Below are 17860 nucleotides of genomic sequence, written 5' to 3'. Positions count from 1 at the left end.
GGTAAAAGCAAAGCTATACAGAGAAAATCACACAAAGAAGCATACACATACGCAGTCACAAAAAGAGAAAAAGGAAAAAAAATATATATATATCTATATATTAAAAAAAAGAGAGAGCAACCAAATCAATAAACAAATCTCCCAATGATAATAAACTCTAATTACCAAACTAAGATAAACATAAAACCAGAAACCAGGCAGTCACATACAGCAAACCCCAAGTCTACAGTTGCTTCCCAAGTCCACCGCCTCAATTTTGGGATGATTCATTGTCTATTCAGGTATTCTATAGATGCAGGCTACGTCAAGTTGATGGTGGAGATTTAATCCGCTGCTCCTGAGGCTGCTGGGAGAGATTTCCCTTTCTCTTCTTTGTTCGCACAGCTCCTGGGGTTCAGCTTTGGATTTGGCCCCACCTCTGCATTTAGGTCACCTGAGGGCGTCTGTTCCCACCCAGACAGGACGGGGTTAAAGGAGCAGCTGATTCGGGGGCTCTGGCTCACTCAGGCCTGAGGCAGGGAAGGGTATGGAATGCGGGGCGAGCCTGTGGTGGCAGAGGCCGGCGTGACATTGCACCAGTGTGAGGCGCACCATGTGTTTTCCCGGGGAAGTTGTCCCTGGATCACGGGACCCTGGCAGTGGCGGGCTGCACAGGCTCTCAGGAGGGGAGTTGTGGAGAGTGACCTGTGCTTGCCCACAGGCTTCTTGGTGGCTGCAGCAGCAGCCTTAGCGTTTCATTCCTGTCTCTGGTGTCTGCACTGATGGCCGCAGCTCATGCCCGTCTCTGGAGCTCGTTTAGGTGGTGCTCTGAATCCCCTCTCCTCACGCACCCCGAAACAATGGTCTCTTGCCTCTTAGGCAGGTCCAGATCTTTTCCCAGACTCCCTCTTGGTAACTGTGGCACACTAGCCCCCTTCAGGCTGTGTTCACGCAGCCAACCCCAGTCGTCTCCTTGGGATCTAACCTCCGAAGCCCAAACCTCAGCTCCCAGCCCCCACCTGCCCCAGCAGATGAGCAGACAAGTCTCTCAGGCTGGTGAGTGCTGGTCGGCAGTGATCCTCTGTGCGGGCATCTCTCTGCTTTGCCCTCTGCACCCCTGTTGCTGTGCTCTCCTCTGTGGCTCTGAAGCTTTCTCCCCCACCACCCCCCCGTCTCCACCAGTGAAGGGGCTTCCTAGTGTGTGGAAACTTTTCCTCCTTCACAGCTCCCTCCCCGAGGTGCAGGTCCCGTTCCTATTCTTTTGTCTCTGTTTTTTCTTTTTTCTTTTGCCCCATGTACGTGGGGAGTTTCTTGCCTTTTGGGAAGTCTGAGGTCTTCTGCCAGCGTTCAGTAGGTGTTCTGTAGGAGTTGTTCCACATGTAGATGTACTTCTGATGTATTTGTGGGGAGGAAGGTGATCTCCACGTCTTACCCCTCTGCCATCTTGAAGGTCTCCCCGCTATCCTAAGAACTTTTAATCTCATTTGATTCTTGACAAGGAATGAGATGGTAATATTATCATCTTTGCCATTTTATAGATGAAGGAATGAGATTCAGAGGGGATAAAGTCACTTGTACAAGGCTGCACTTTTATTAGCAGACGAAAATTTAAATCCAAGTGTTGGATTCCAGTGCTTATGCTCTTTAAACAAAAATCCAATGTGAGATTCCTTTACTAACAAAAAACATAATAAATTGAGCATATGGAATCGGCATGCTTTGGAAAGTTACAACTGCAAACACACCAGGCATTTGTGCTCTATATTTAAAGATATTTAATCACTAATTTTACCTATAGTCTTAAGAAAATTAATTTATCTATGTCTCAACTTCTACAGTGACAAAATATCTTTTGTTCTGTGGCAACAATGAGCCTCATAATATTCCTTTACTTACATAAATTGATTTAAATGTTGAATAGGTGTTTATACTATGTCCCATTAACTGCCAATAGCTATTAATTATGTTCTATGAATTAACAATAAATGTTACTGGGTTAAAATCATAAACTTTATTCATTTAAAAATTGTGAATTATCAATAAATCTTCTGAAGTACATGAACAATCCATGAAAGACCTACGTGAATATGAGGAACAGTAATGCTATCAACTCTTGCTGGAGAAATATAAGCAATCTGACAGTCTATCTTTACTACTTGACAGTGTTGGTTACAAACATTATTTGTAACTCTTAAAAGGCCTACACATGTACAGTCACCTCTTTTACCTATTTCAATATATAATGCCTTATATCTGGGTCCCAATTATATTACAATTAAATTTCTAAAACTTTCTCTGCTTTTTGAAAACAGTTATTGTTGGTAGTTAAGGAATTTTTTTTTTTTAGTATAATTTAGTAAACTACCAGGGTTTTATTATGATAGGGATTATGCATGGTCTCCTAGACATACAAATGAAGCTACTGTCCTAAATGAAATATGTTCACTGAGCTTGTATCTAATTCCTGGTTGGCTATACTCTCAGTTAATACACTTTGGAGCAGAGGTGGATGTTAAACTTTGATCTTTCTCTGTTTTGTGGCTTCTCCAGAACTTCTGTTTTCTGCTTCCTAAAGCCAAAATGAAGCCGTTTCACAATTATTTCAACAAGTAGCTTGCTGATAGAGACACTCAAAATTGGTCCTTTTTTCCATTCAAGGCACCTGTTATGTCTGGGCCTAGTTTCTTCTCCTGTACTATTAAGTATTCTCTGGAACTGCTTCTATTACATTCATTCATAAACATATTTAGTAAAGTCTTACTAAGTGTATCCTTAGCATTGTGGGGAATTAAAAGCCCTGGCCTTTTGCCCTCAAAGGGCTAAGGGCTTGCACTGGTGCAGGGGAGTGGGGGGCGGGGGGGGGCATTGTGGTTTCAGTATGATTACCTGAGCTTTCAAGACTTGTTGACTGAATGAATGAATGGTCAGTTGAAAAATGCCAGGTCCTAGAAAGTGGGGACCAGGAGATAGCTTATATCTGGAAGAAACCTGTGAAAAATTCCAGCAGCATTCTTCCAAATGTAGACTGGGAGTTAATTTAGGTATGCAGAGCAATGCACAGGAAATCTACCTAGATTCTAGACTTGTTCTACAGTGTAATTAGAAATAAGAACTTTCTGCTCCACAAAGGTGGGAGGGAGAAAAAAAAAATCCCAAATTTTGGGTTGCTCCTACAGTTTTTTTCTTTTTTAAAGGGAGGAGAGAGGGAAGAGTAGGAAGACGATTTTTTCTTGAAGCTTTGTTTCAGTTAACATAATTCGTTGATATTCAACTAATACATATTGATATGTCTCCAAAAGCTGTTACCGCTGAACAAATAACTAGTGTCCAAGTCCCCTCCCTACACCCAACATTGTTTCCTCACCCCTCTGGAGCTCTCCTCAGCATCTACCAGGGCAATGCTGGCGGCCTCTAGGATACTGTTAAAGCATCAAGGCAGAGTTTGATCTGTCAGTGCTCAATGTTGTTGTTAAATAGTTTGAATAAAAATGCTCATTTCCTGTGTGTGTGTGTGTGTGTGTGTGTGTGTGTGTGTGTGTATACGTATCAGGTAATGATATAAACTATATTTATTCCTGTGGGTTATGATTAAAAAAGTTTGAAAGCCGCTGTTCTATGGCCAATATACATGTAGGAAGGAATCCTCTGGGAAGAAACCACCCTCGAAGACTTGAGGCTGAGAATTTTGTTGAATTTATATTTACACTTACCTCTACGGCAAATGATACTGGCTTTCTACTTCCATGGTGATATCAACTTCTTAAATTAATTATGTTAGAAATAAGGTAAATTGGTTTAAAGAAAAACATTAAGTAAATCATAGTATAGATGGTATATAGCTTAACTTAGGAAGGTGGGGTAAGAATGACTGTAATTTTGGAACTATCTTATCTAGATAAACCTTCTGTTAAATACATAAAATGATGGTGCCTGAGAAGTGATTAATTTAGGTCACCTGCCCCAGGTTTCATCAACCAGGATAGACTGACTCTTAACACAGGGACTTAAAGTCTATATCACACCCAGACAACTTTGTCACAAACTGTTTCACTATGGGCCCATTCATCCTTCCTAAAAATTATTTTTTCTCCCCTAAGATGATATTTAAGTCCGAATTCTAAGACACCTTAAGGAGTTATTCATTTTACTGTGGATATCTCACATGTATACTTGAGGCATACATGTTAATAACATGGTTTTTTCTCTTGTTAATCTTTGATTTACTGGGGGGAGGGGCATCTCAGCTAAAAACTCAAAAGGGTAGAGGAAAAATGATTTTTCCTCCCCTACACTATGTTTCACGAATTACTAGTATTACCACTTATCTATAGGGTGCAGAATATTTAGGACACTTTTTAGATCCACACTGAATGGATACACATTCTTTTTTTAACCCATGTTCAGAGCCAGTGACATTGCCCCTCTGAGGCAGGTTTTGTAAGATAAGAAAAACTACAAGGAATGCCCCAATTCATAAGACTGCAAAATGTCTTCCTTCATTCATCATAGTGAACTGGGGGGGAAAAAAAAAAAAAAGGACTGGAGGATAGACAGTATATCTGTAAATGCAAGAAGCTCTTTTGAGCTTTCTATATTGTATATGATGGGGAAAAAGCAGGTTATTACGGATCTTAGGCTCATTTTTTAAGGGGCAGACAATACTATTTAATTCTTTATTCGAATTGCTTTGTCTTGCTGCACTGCTGGCTTTGTCATCAGCCAATATTGCAATTACTTTAACAAGCAAAGGAAATGCCAGTCAAATGCAGCACCTGGGACCTCCTCACCCTTGCAGCATGTAAGGCCTCCGGCGTGAGAGAAAAACGCTCAAGGCTGTGTGTGGAGCCCATGTAAAAAGGGAGCGGATGGCTGTGAGCCTCGGTGTGTAAGGGCGCCTAGTCCCCAAGGCCAGTGTTTACATTAGCAATTCACTTCCACCTTTGGTACATTTAATCAGGCGATTATCACATTGCATGGCATCATCCTGACTTCAGGACTTTGGAGGAAAGCTGGGTCAGGAGACTGTTCAAGTGCTTTGTGCAGCCAGATGTGAATTCCACCTGCCCAGAAGCTTATGCTGAACCGTGATCAGGGCTGGCCCAAATGGAGCTGCGCTTTTCTTCCACTCGAGAATCTTATGAGACCCATAGAGTGAGAAGTCCGACAAGCACGCGGGCTATTCGGCAAAACCCAACGCAACCTTAGAGGGCGGGTCATTGCTCTGCTCCAGCAGCCAGCCAGAGACAAAAAATAAAATGGAAGATCTTTCTCTGAGGGAAAGCAGGCCTCGGATCTGAAACACGGGGCCTGAGGGAGGGAGGTGAGCAAAGAAAGGAAAGGCGAAGGCGCCGCTCCAAGAAGCCGGGTTCATTCAAACCCGGAGGACAGCAAACCCCGCCTCCCCACGCCGCCACCCGCTCAATCGCCGAGCGCTCCGGGTGTGAGCTCGCCCTGCGGGGAGCGGCTTGGAGCAGAGGAGGCGGTGGTAGAGGTGGTTTGGGCAGCTCTGCGCGGCGGATAGGCCCAGGCAAACAACACCCATTCCCCCTCCCCCTCGCTCAGTTCAACTCCCACTCGGCCCCGGCCACGCCCTGCCGCCACCGCCCCCTCGGGCAGCTTTCCGTTCGGCTGCCAGGCCTCGGTCGGGGGCGGGAGGGAAGGCGGTGCCTTGGAGGGGCCGCTGCGGCCACAGCAAACTACAAGGGCCGACAGCCTTTGCGGCAGCGCCCCGCCCTCTTTCTCCCACCACTCAGCGCGCGTCACCTAGGCGCTCAACCAATGGGGACCGAACCAGGGAAAAAGGGCGCCCGGGTCCGGATGCGCCTCAGGAAAGCCATGCTCCCTGCGCGGGGGCAGCGGGCAGTTCACCGGGTTCGCCGAGTCGTCGGTGGCGCGGACGCTGCCTCGTCCGCTCCTCTCGCTTCCCTTGAACGAGAGCCCTGCTTTTTTTTTTCGTGGCAATTCCAAGGGATGCTGGAGCCGGCTTTTGAGGGGAGGGCGCTGGGAAATGAGTAGGGGGCGGGATATCCTGAGACAACAAGTTAGGCTGTATGGAGGGCCTACCGGCAGCGCGCCTGAACTAGAACGCCGAGAGAAAGAGCGCCGGAGTAGCCACGGGAGGAAAAGAAAAGCTGCTGAAAGAATAACCCTGAGAAAGGGGGTGGAGAGAAGGCGGCCCCAGCGCCCCGGCCCCCGGCAGGTCGGCGGCCAATCCGCTGGGGGAAGGGGTGGAGAGTCGGCGGCTCCGGCAGAGAGAGGCCGAGGGGGGTGGGGAGTCGGCCGGGCTCGCGCCGCCCTGGCCCCGCCCCCGGCCCGCGCCGCCGCCCGCGCGGCGCGCCGCCGCTGTCAATCAAGGGCGAGTCAGCAGGGCTCGGGCGGAGAGAGGAGCTGCTACGCCACAGCCCAGCGGCGGCCATTCGCGGAAAAAGAGGCAGAGCCTGTGCCAGCTACAGCCTCCTCCGAGCCACCGCGGGCGGGCGGGACCGGCCTCTCCTCCCGCCTCGCCCCCACCCCCACCCACCTCTATCCCTGTGTCTCCGTCTGAGGGTTTGTCCTGTTAATGCGGGATGAGCGGTACGTATTCTCCACCCCCCTCGGTCTCCTTCACCGCCTCCCTCCCTCCCTCCCTCCCCAGACCCTGCTCGGTTCTCCCCCCTCCCCCGGGGCCGCTGAGATGCTTTAAGGGGAGGAGGAGAGGGAGGGAGGGAATCAGGGGGAGGGAAGGAGGGTTGTGTTTTGTCTTAATGTCTGAGAGAGAACAACCTTCTGGGTGTTGCTCTGGAGCCGATGGGTCGGGTTTCAAACCACGTTTTGTGATATCCCCCTCCTCCCTTCCCTCCTTCTCCCCCACCCCTTGCCGGTGTGCGTGGATCGCGGGTTTATGGAGATTAATGTTCGGGGGAAGGGGGAGGAGAGGAGAGGGGGAAGGCGAATAATAATAATCCTAATAACCTGTTGTCGTGTATGGGGGTGTTTGTTGCAGATCAGAAGAAGGAGGAGGAGGAGGAGGCGGCGGCGGCGGCGGCGGCGGCGGCAGCGGCGATGGCTACAGAAGGAGGGAAAACCTCTGAGCCAGAGAATAACAATAAAAAACCCAAAACCTCAGGCTCCCAGGTAAAAGCAAACATATAAAAAAAAAAAATTCATCACGAAACATAAGGGGAAAGGGGAGTTATGCCCTTTAAATGCCCAGAAGTGAAGAACAGAATAAAAATGTTTTATCCACTCAAAGCATCTTTCTGAGAGTGAGGAAGTTAAATTGTAAATTCATAAAGATTTCACATGTTTGGGATATCGCTGTTTAAAATTCCACCAGGAACGAACTCAGACTGTAAGAAAAAGGTGTGTATTCTCCCAAGGGCATTTTGAGTTTAGGAAAATAACACTTCAAGAAAGTTTGTTAGAAATGTCCTTTTATTTAAACTTTATAGTGCGGGATCTGCTTCCTTATTCCTATATCTTATTGGTTTTGTTAATATTTATTTTGATTTTTGCCACTTCCTGAGTAAGTTCTGAAATGTAGAGCTGTCAAAATAAATAAATAAATAAATAACCCCCTCCCAGCTACTGGCCTTCACTAAATCCGCCCACTTTTTTTTCCCCCCCTTTCCTTTACCATCCCATTTTGGGTAGGACTCTCAGCCCTCTCCTCTGGCTTTACTGGCAGCTACTTGCAGCAAAATAGGGACTCCTGGTGAAAATCAAGCAACTGGACAACAACAAATCATTATAGACCCAAGCCAAGGATTGGTGCAACTTCAAAATCAACCACAACAGCTAGAACTGGTAACAACACAACTTGCTGGAAACGCTTGGCAACTTGTTGCCTCCACTCCTCCCGCTTCAAAAGAAAATAACGTTTCTCAACCAGCTTCTAGTTCATCTAGTTCTTCCAGCAGTAATAACGGGAGTGCATCTCCCACAAAAACTAAATCAGGTAATTCTTCCTCCCCTGGTCAGTTTCAAGTCATACAAGTACAAAATCCAAGTGGTAGTGTACAGTACCAAGTGATTCCACAACTTCAAACAGTGGAAGGCCAGCAAATTCAAATCAATCCAACTAGTAGTTCATCTCTACAGGATTTGCAGGGTCAAATTCAGCTCATTTCTGCGGGTAATAATCAAGCTATACTCACAGCTGCTAACAGGACAGCTTCTGGGAATATTCTTGCTCAAAACCTGGCAAATCAGACAGTTCCAGTCCAAATTAGACCTGGTGTCTCAATACCACTGCAATTACAGACCCTTCCTGGTACTCAGGCTCAAGTTGTAACAACCCTACCAATTAACATTGGAGGAGTGACTTTAGCTTTGCCAGTGATAAACAGTGTGGCCGCTGGAGGAGGGACTGGGCAGGTCGGCCAGTCTGCTCCTACTACTGATGGCGGGACTTCCAATGGGAGTCAGTTAGTTCCCACACCCACCACCACTGCTTCTGCCAGTACTATGCCAGAATCACCCTCCTCCTCCACTGCCTGCACAACCACTGCATCAACATCTCTGAGCAGCAGTGACACGTTAGTGAGCTCAGCAGATACGGGCCAGTATGCAAGCACATCAGCCAGTAGTTCTGAACGCACCATCGAAGATTCTCAGACACCTGCTGCTACTGAGTCTGAAGCCCAGAGCTCCAGTCAGCTTCAGTCTAATGGAATACAGAATACACAGGATCAATCAAATTCTCTTCAGCAGGTGCAAATTGTAGGCCAGCCTATCTTGCAACAGATCCAGATTCAACAGCCTCAGCAACAGATAATTCAGGCTATTCCACCACAGTCATTTCAACTCCAGTCCGGGCAGACGATTCAGACCATCCAGCAGCAGCCTTTGCAGAATGTTCAACTTCAAGCAGTAAATCCGACTCAGGTGCTTATCAGGGCTCCAACTTTAACACCTTCAGGGCAAATCAGCTGGCAAACTGTGCAGGTTCAGAATATTCAGAGTCTTTCAAATTTGCAAGTTCAGAATGCTGGGTTATCCCAACAATTAACCATCACCCCAGTGTCTTCAAGCGGTGGCACAACTCTTGCTCAGATTGCTCCCGTGGCTGTTGCTGGCGCCCCAATAACTTTGAATACTGCCCAGCTTGCATCAGTGCCTAATCTTCAGACAGTGAGTGTTGCCAACCTGGGTGCTGCGGGCGTTCAAGTGCAAGGAGTTCCAGTTACAATCACCAGTGTTGCAGGTAAGTCAACTGCAATCTTTTCTCTCTGGTTGTTAACGGTTGGTTATTGTTTTTCCTTGCTAACTCAGATTTGATGTAAACCTCTGAGGTAAACAGATAATCATAAGGAAACTAAAATACCCGGGAGTATTACACTCAGTACCGTGACTCTGTAATCATCACTGTGACCCATTCACATTTATACTATTCAGCCTTAGGTTTTATGTGTTAAATTCATTGGAGAGTTTTATAAAATTATTCTTCTGCGGAGCAAAACGTTCTGATTAGAATCATAATTTTTTGTGATTGAACTTGAACTTTTCTGAAAGAACCCTAGTCAAAATGATGTTTATATTTTCTTTAAGGGAAAGTAGGTTTAAAGCTGAAATAATACAGTTATGAGTCTGTTACAGTTTTAATGCTACTGTATGTTACTCCTCATGCTTCCGCATCTTGTTGCCCGTGCTTTTGCGTTTTATTACACGGTGTTGTTTTAAACTAGATATTGATGCAGTTGAGAGAGATAATTTTGAGTTGCAAATTGTTTCATTAACTTTTATGTCTACTTTTCTGCTAAAACCAGGATTTGAGTGAATAGTCCTTCACTTATAAAATTATATTTAAGTAAAATCTGTGATGGTTATGTTATTTATAGGTGTTTTTAGTGTGAAGTTGGTGGAAGGCAATTAAGAACAGACAGTAAACTGTCAATGGTTTGAATTTGTTGTAGTAAGGTCGTTTTAAAATCAGTTATAAAGCAGTTATTTGTTAATGCATGTAAATAGATACTTCTGAAGTATTTGGAAAACCAGTCTTATTAAGTATTTTAATCATTTTGGACCAGTCTTTTTTCATCTAATGCCTTTTGTTTTCTAGTAATTAAATACTTTTCATTTGATTATGAAAACCTAGTTGTGGTTTTGGTGTCTTTGATACTTTAAGACCTCTTTAGTTAAATTATTTCTGTTTTGATAATCTGAAATGAATAAGCATATCACTTTTGAATGACCTTTCTTGAAACAACTTTCAGATAAATTATGCTAGGGTTCTTGTTTTACAGTTACTACCTAAAGTAGATGTATATATTTAAAATTTGGAAGTTGTCAAATAGAGCTCTCTGATTAAGAAGAACAGAGGTAACTTGTTTTATTTAGATACCCGTTGATTCTAAACCAGAGGTATCCAACAGAATTTTCTGTGATGTTGGAAATGATCTATATTTGTTCTATCCCGTATGTTAGCCACTAGCCACGTGTGGTTATTGAGCACTTAAATTGTGACTAATGCAACAGAGGAACTGAATTTTTAATTTTACTTGATTTTCTTTCATTTTAATTTAAATAGCCACACATGGATAGTGGCTCTTGTATTGACAGCACAGTAGCATAGTCAAAGAGCGTTTTGAGTGTGGTACGTTTTCCCCTGAGACTATTACAGCACAATTGTATGTGTGTTTCTGTGGATTACAGTCCTTACCTTGCTTTGTTTCTACTCTTTTTCTAAACACTGACAATAAATTAAGTATTTCAGAAAAATGTCTGTTTTGGGTGGGTTGAATGACAATTTGTATTGTCAAAGCAAAATTTATTTCATTTATATTTCATCTTGCCTTTTAAGCATTAGTTAGTGAATTATGAAGAGAATTGAATAATTTATAATTTAGGTTAGAAATAGTTTTTCTGTTCTTTAATTGACATCAATTACGACCCAGAGTTTTTCCTTTGCCTGTTGTGAGGGTAAGCCGGTGTAACTGAGAGTATGATCTTCTGACCGCCTCAGATTCACTTGAATGATACATTATGGTAAATGCAGGATCTATTTGCTGGAACTGTAGTTTTTGGGGGGTGTGGTCAAGGAATCTGCCTTTCAAACAAACTGTCCAGGTGATTGTAAATCTCATTTAAGTTTGAGAACCAAGGATCAAGTCGTCCGCAATGAACTATACGGCAAAATTCGGAAGTGATGGATTTTGAGCCTAGTTCGTAAGTGCCTCAGAGGGTGGATTTCTCTGGCAAGTACCATTTATAGTTTTTATTGCACAAATATATATTGACTAGCTATGTGTTGAGCACTCCCAATAGGTGTGTTTAGTCCTGCATTTTCAGGGATAATTTTTTTATTTAAAGAGTTTATATGGTTTGGGGGGCCCTTATGCGTATGAGGAAATTCGAACTTTATGTAGTTGGTTTTTTTCTCCTGAAACCAAAGATTTTAAATTTTGTTGATATTCTAATACATATGCTCTATCGTTTAAGAAGATAGCCATGTTACAAAGACCAGAAATGTACCCCGATTTCAACAACTCTGTGCAGTTAATCTGGGTCTGGTTTTTTGCAGATTTTACTTTACTTCCTGGCATAATAGGTGTTTGACAAATGTTTGCTGGATTAAGGTATAAATGGTGATGGAGAAGATAGCAATTTGGAATTGAGAGCAGCACCCTGGAGTGGTTTTAATGAAGCTAAGGAATTAACTCTGTTTTCATTAATTTCTTTTGGTTTTGAGCTTTTAAGACATTGAGAGTGGTACACCAGGTACTTTACCATCTCTGAAAGGGAGAGAGCGAGCAACAAGTGCCTATATCCCTTTTATAAATGAGCCCTGGAAGTTGAGATTTTTTACTTTGTGTCCCCATTCACTTTTTAGTACTTTTTGATTATTTCCTGGTTCCCCTCTAGGAGAATGGTATTGTTTGAGTTATGGGAAAATTTTTGCTCTAAATATTCATAACAACTATTACCAGGGCTTGAAAAAATTATCAGCTTTGACAGAATGTAATGGCTAGCTCAAGAACAAGGGGCTAAGAGTTCTCCACCATCCATCCTCATATTATTTCAGGAAGTATAGGAAAGGTTCTGGATGATATGGACAGAAAAAGGAAAAAAAAAATCATACAAGGTAAATCAAATGAAACCAGTTTTTGAAGCTGGGACGCTTCATACTTGATTTTATGAAATAAGAATGTTAATGACATCCTACGGGGAACCTCTTTCCTTGAGAATGTATTCAGCATAATGTGTTTCTGTGGTTTGGTCTCAGCTCGAAATCCTGTGTTCCAGGCTGAGCATCTAGCATTTAGTTAGTTAGAATTGTAGTAGGAACTGAATACGTGTACTCCTGCTACATATTGTTTGTTTCCTTTTTGGGATTCGGAGTTTGAAGAAAAAGCAGAAATCCTATTTTAAGTTAAGAGCAAAGGTAATAACTAATCATGCTGCTGGCTTAAGAACATCCTTTGTTTTAACTAAGTGAGGAGAGGGGATGATGTTTTCCTCAAAAAGAACTACCTGTTTTCACGATGTATTCTGGTAGCCAAAGTGCCATAGTTAAAATGAACTTTAGGAGTTATTTCTCTTTCGTTAAAGGATTTCGAATATGTAGGGACCATTGGTTTCTAAATTTTAACTTGCATTGGCCAGCAGTTTGGTTTATTTTTGGCCCTAATCACATATGGTAATAGATCATGTTCTTGCTTGATGGATGGATATTTCTTTGTCAGTTTTAGTGGAAATTAACATTCCTGTGCAAATTCTTACATAAAGGTAGTTCAGACTTGAGAAGATGTTGCTGGTTCTTCAAGAACTTTCTCTCTTACCTTGCTTTCCTTCTTTGGGGATTAACAGAACCAGGAATGGGAGAGCCAGTTCTTCATTATTGGTGAAAATGGAGACCAAAGGAAGTAGTTGACATTTATATTTAATTTAAAAACCTAATTTAATCCAGTACAATCAACCTCTTGCACCAGACTTATTTCCAGAGCTACTAAAAGTAGAAAATTGACTAGAAGTTTAATACAAATATGGTTTTCCTTTGCCATATGTTGTATTAATTTGGATTTCTCTAGTAGGCATCTTAAAATAACATATACATATATGTTATACACATATATACACATATGTATATGTACATATATAAACATATACACGTCTATTTGTGTGTATACATATGCATATGTCTCCTGTGTTTGGTTATTTCTTTTTTCAGAGAAGTCACATTTACGCCTGTAATTTTCTTCCTGTAAAATCTTCTACTGCTCTTTGTTATAGATTGGAATTCATCATAAGGAACTTATATCTTGTGCCCTGTACAAGATTTGGGTTCTGAACTACCAAGTTGGTTTTACCCATTAGAAAATGTACAGCATGATCTTTAAGATTTGTTGATGATGACATAACAATATTGTTGCGTAGTTTTAAGTTTTTTCTTGGAAGATAAAGTACTCATTGTAGAGCCACATTAATTTTTTAAAAGGGCATCTTTGGGAGGGATTTCAGGATAAGAGAGTGAAGGAAAACAGAGTGTTAATCATCTGCTTTTCAAATCTAAATCAAGGAATATATAACAAGTAATACTTAAGAAATATTGGAGCAGGCATAAAAGCAAGTTGAAGAGGAAGAAAGGAAGCTTGATCAAGAAGGAAGATAGGGAAAATTTGCCCTACATAGATCTTGCACAAATAACACAGATTTACAAAATGAGAGAATTTTAGTTTGAAAGGATCTTTGAGATTATTGCTCACCAGTTGTAGCCTTTTGTTATTGCTGCTAAAGTCTATAAAGGAATTTTGTGTTTTTACTGTTATAAGTGAAAGGAGAAATATGGGTCAGAAGTTCTGCAGTGCTACATTAGGTACTTGGGGATGACATAGTATGGATTGACAGTAAAAGGGGGAACCTGGCCTGATACCAGACCATATGCCTATGTATACGTGGGCTGTCCTGTACCCTTCTGATCTAGGTATGAGATAAGATTGTATGTTCTTATGCTTGTCATTTTGTTACCTAGTGAATGAGCAAACTGTGGCAAAGGAAACCTATTACTTATATAAGTGTGTGTGGTGAGATAAAGACTTACTGAAATTGTAGTTAACTAAGGTAACTTAGTTAAGTTACATGAGCATCCTTCCCCCTCCCTCATCCCTTAGTGGTAGTTTAGAACTAAAGAAACTGAAGCCCAGAAAGGTTGAACGACTTGTACTTTGTGGCAAAGTGAGGACTAGAATCCTGGCTTCTGCTCCAGTTGTCTTTCTCCTGTATTTCTGCCTTTGTTATCCAAATCTTTTGCTAGGTAATGAGTAACTGTAGCTGAGGTTTAGGGATCAGAGAGGGAGAGTATCCAGCTTGAGTTGTCTTCTCCCAGATAGACTGTGTCTGTTATTCCTGGATATTCAGCGTTAATATATTGAATATAATATTGGTGGAAAACACAATTCTGTCTGCCTCCTTGTTATTGAATTTAATGGTGAAATCGCAGTGGTATAATTTTGTCCTTTTTGGAAGAGCAAATTCAGAACTTGAAGAGATTAGTAAATTCTGTATGTAGGTAAGCAAGTTCTAGGGCGGTTGAGATACTGCATCTTTTCTCAAACAGTAGTTAGAAATGGATTTTTTCAAATGAGATTCGAGGAAGAAAACAAACATTTATTGTTTTCCTAGAATGTGTTATGTGCTGGGCCAGGTATTTATACTATCTCAGTATATCCTACAGTATCCTTGGGATTACTGTGCCTGTTTTACACATAGCCTCACTGAGCTTTGCTTATATATGGAATCTAAAAAAAGGGTACAAACGAACTTATCTACAAAACAGAAATAGAGTTGCAGATGTAGAAAACAAACTTATGGTTACCAGGGGGTAAAGGGAAGCGGGGCAGAATAAATTGGGAGATTAGGATTGACATATACACACTACTATGTATAAAATAGATAACTAATAAGGACCTACCCTATAGCACAGGGAACTCTACTCAATATTCTGTAATGGCCTATATGGGTAAAGAATCTAAAAAAGCGTGGATATATGTATATGTATAACTGATTCACCTTGTTGTACCCTGAAACTAACACAACATTGTAAATCAGCTGTACTCTAATAAAATTTTTTTTTAAAAAAAGAAAAAATTTGCCCTCCAGTAAGTGGTAGAGCCATGGTGTAAAGTCATCTCTGATTCCAAGGTGTTCACAAGACATAAGGTAGAAGGATAAGTCTACAGATACAGGCTATTTTTCACCCTTTTGTATCTGATGTATACTTGAATCCCTTAAAAGGGTAAGCAGTTTTGAAAATTGAAATGCTGACTATGCAGTTAAGGTTTCTACTAGCCCTGACAATGTGGCACTGACAGACAATTATGATAGAAAGTAGTGAAAGAAACTAGTGTGGCTTCATGGAGACCCCCATGTTAAACTCAGATTTCAAAATAGTGGATGTGGAAGATAGGAGGAGGGGCATAGGATTAAGGATGAAAACAAAAGGCAACATGACGTTTTAAGAATAATGTCAGTTAAACAGAAGCTCATAATAAAGTCAGGCTTTTAAAATTCTTTCAAACAACTTACAAGGCTTTAAATCAAAGAAAGAGATGCTCATTGTTTGAGCAAAATGGTGTAATATCAAGAAAAGGCAGAACTCCTCCGCTCTGCTTCTGTTACCCAGCGAGGAAAATGCAGTTCCAGCTGAAATGACTAGAGCTGTAACTCACTCTGAGATATTTATTCAAGGTAAGTGAGGAGGTAGGGGACGTTTAGTTGCTCTTTGGAAGTCAGGATGATCTAGACGAATGCTATCCTAAAGTCAGAAGGAACTTTCAGGTTTCATTTCAGGCCATATCAGTAACTTAAAAATTATGCAGCATGGAAGAATTGAGTATGAATAAGCACCTCACTTTTTGAAAACATGCCACACTACAGACAAATGAGCTTGATAACCGTCCTTAGCAAAGTCCTTGAATGAATTATGGAGTAGTTGGCCTCTGAGCATTTAAAAGAATTCAGGGATCATTGGGAACCAGTATGGGTTCACTAAGGAACGAGGTTCTTAAATTCTTTCTTTAGAGTTTCCAGATGAGTATACAAAGTAACGTCAGTACAATGTATCTTGATTTCAGCCTTGATAGTCATGATTTCTTTAAAGGCTCATACCTGGTTGCTCTATTATATGAAAAATGTTGATTGTCTACCTCAGTAGAGGTCTCTGGTATTATGGCATAGGGTTCTATCCTTGATACAGTCCTGTTGAACATTTTTTTCAAATTTTATACTGAAGGATGACCTATTTACTGAATTCAAAGATGAGACAAAGCCGGGAGATGTTGCTAATAATTATGATAGGGCATAGAATTGAGATGCCCAGTGATCTTAATAGACCAGAATGCTGGGCCAGAATTAGCAACATAAATATAACAGGTAAGATCCTCTATTTAAAGTTGAGGGGTGGGGGGCAGGGTTGTTCACCTACAAGATGGAAAACATGGTTTGGCAGCAGAACATGTGAAGATGATTTGGGATTTATTGGCTTAATATGAACTAAGAGTAGAGTAAAGCTCCTGTACTTTATGCTTGTCAGACCATTTCTGCAATACTGTGTACAATACTGGGTGTGGCACATTTTAAATGGGACAGTGACAAACTGGCGAGCATATCAAGAAGGCTTCCCAGGATGAAACGTGGGGAAAACATTTCACACTAGCAATAATCAGAGAGAGGGGGGTTGTTATTAAAAGAAAATAAGAGAAAGTGTGACAGCTTCTTTGGATACGTGAAGAGCTATTTTTTGTTGTTTTTGTTTTTTAATAAAGTTCTGTTATGTTTTGGCCCTGGGAAACCAATACAGTAAGTATATGTACACACACATGAGCTAATGCTGTGCGGTAATGGAATGGTTTGTTTCATGAAGTAGTGATCTTCCTGTTGTTAGATGCTGGGTGTCCATCTATCAGAGACACTAAAATATAGAATTTCCTGTGTTGTATAGAAGGTTTGATTAGATAATCTGTGAGTCTTCTAATTCTAAAATTTAGGATTCTATGAATATTTGAGTATGTAGTTCTATTCTGGGTACTTCCATCCAGCATGTGGTGAGAGTTCCTTGTAAGTCTTGTTAAACTTACATGATTGACTAAGTAGGGGTTTGGTGGGGGTGGAGGGGAGATTTGAGGGTCACATTTACCGTTTTTCTTATTACAAAGGCAGTATAATTGAAATAAATTCTATTAAGAAATAAATGCAATACTTTAATTCATAAATTAATAGATTTTTGTTCTTCGTTATTTGTTAGACTACTGATTGTGCTCTTAGATGCTATTTTTCTATGTCATTTGCACTTCTGTTAGGTGACTACCAAAGCATCATTAGTATTATAAAAATACACTAAAGTGGCCAACATTGAATTTGTAGTTAGGATATTTTATCTCAGTAGCTCTTTAACCATAGTCATATTTCTGATAATGACACTTTAGTATGAACAATGTGATTACTTTTTCTTCAGTAGGCTTAGAGAGCAGTTGGAAAATCCAGTATCCTGATGGAGTTCAAACTCTGGGAAGCGCTCAGAGCTTCAAATTTGTTGATTTATCCTGTGGAGTAAACAAATCAAGTAGGTCTTTCTTTTTGACTCAGAATATCTAGCACATAGGCTCTTTTAAAAAAAATTTGAGGCCCAAGACCCTTTTGAATAGAAAAAGTAATAATTCCGATATGAAGTTCTTTTTGCCTTAGGTATGGTAATAAAGTTAGGAGTAGGGACTATCTGGGCTTGATCAGCGGTGTAGTTCAAGTAGTAGGTTTATTATTACTGCAGATGTATGTACTCTGAGAGGCTTCCTAGATCACAGGTATTTTGTGTTCTTTTAGGTGATCATCAGTCAGGTGCAACCAGGAGAGGAGACACAGGAGAGGCCCAGGAAAAAACGTTTATTATACACACAGGTCCTAGAGAGAC

The 17860-nt window shown here is 41.4% G+C and overlaps 1 protein-coding gene and 1 long non-coding RNA gene across 5 annotated transcripts in view; one reads left to right on the top strand and one right to left on the bottom strand.

The window, feature by feature from the left end:
• LOC309631856 overlaps nucleotides 1-17860 on the bottom strand; it is a 916236-nt gene that overhangs the window by 337660 nt on the left and 560716 nt on the right. The gene's annotated exons all lie outside the window — the stretch shown is intronic.
• The window catches only part of SP4 (Sp4 transcription factor), a 73378-nt gene continuing 61857 nt past the window's right edge, over nucleotides 6340-17860 (top strand). Inside the window, exons 1-3 of one of the 4 annotated variants that reach the window (XM_082398299.1) lie at nucleotides 6340-6552; nucleotides 6962-7092; nucleotides 7612-9163. In XM_082398299.1, coding sequence (XP_082254425.1) covers nucleotides 6546-6552; nucleotides 6962-7092; nucleotides 7612-9163 — 1690 coding nt within the window. In that variant the 5' untranslated portion in view covers nucleotides 6340-6545. The remainder of the gene's footprint in view (nucleotides 6553-6961; nucleotides 7093-7611; nucleotides 9164-17860) is intronic. The other 3 variants (XM_082398298.1, XM_082398300.1, XM_082398297.1) reach the window with 3 other exon arrangements.

The sequence above is a fragment of the Balaenoptera borealis genome (assembly GCF_965194805.1).
Source record: "Balaenoptera borealis genome assembly, chromosome: 7".
Taxonomy (NCBI): domain Eukaryota; kingdom Metazoa; phylum Chordata; class Mammalia; order Artiodactyla; family Balaenopteridae; genus Balaenoptera; species Balaenoptera borealis.
The sequence above is the reverse complement of the archived record's forward strand: the minus strand, read 5'-3'. Positions and strand labels throughout refer to the sequence as shown.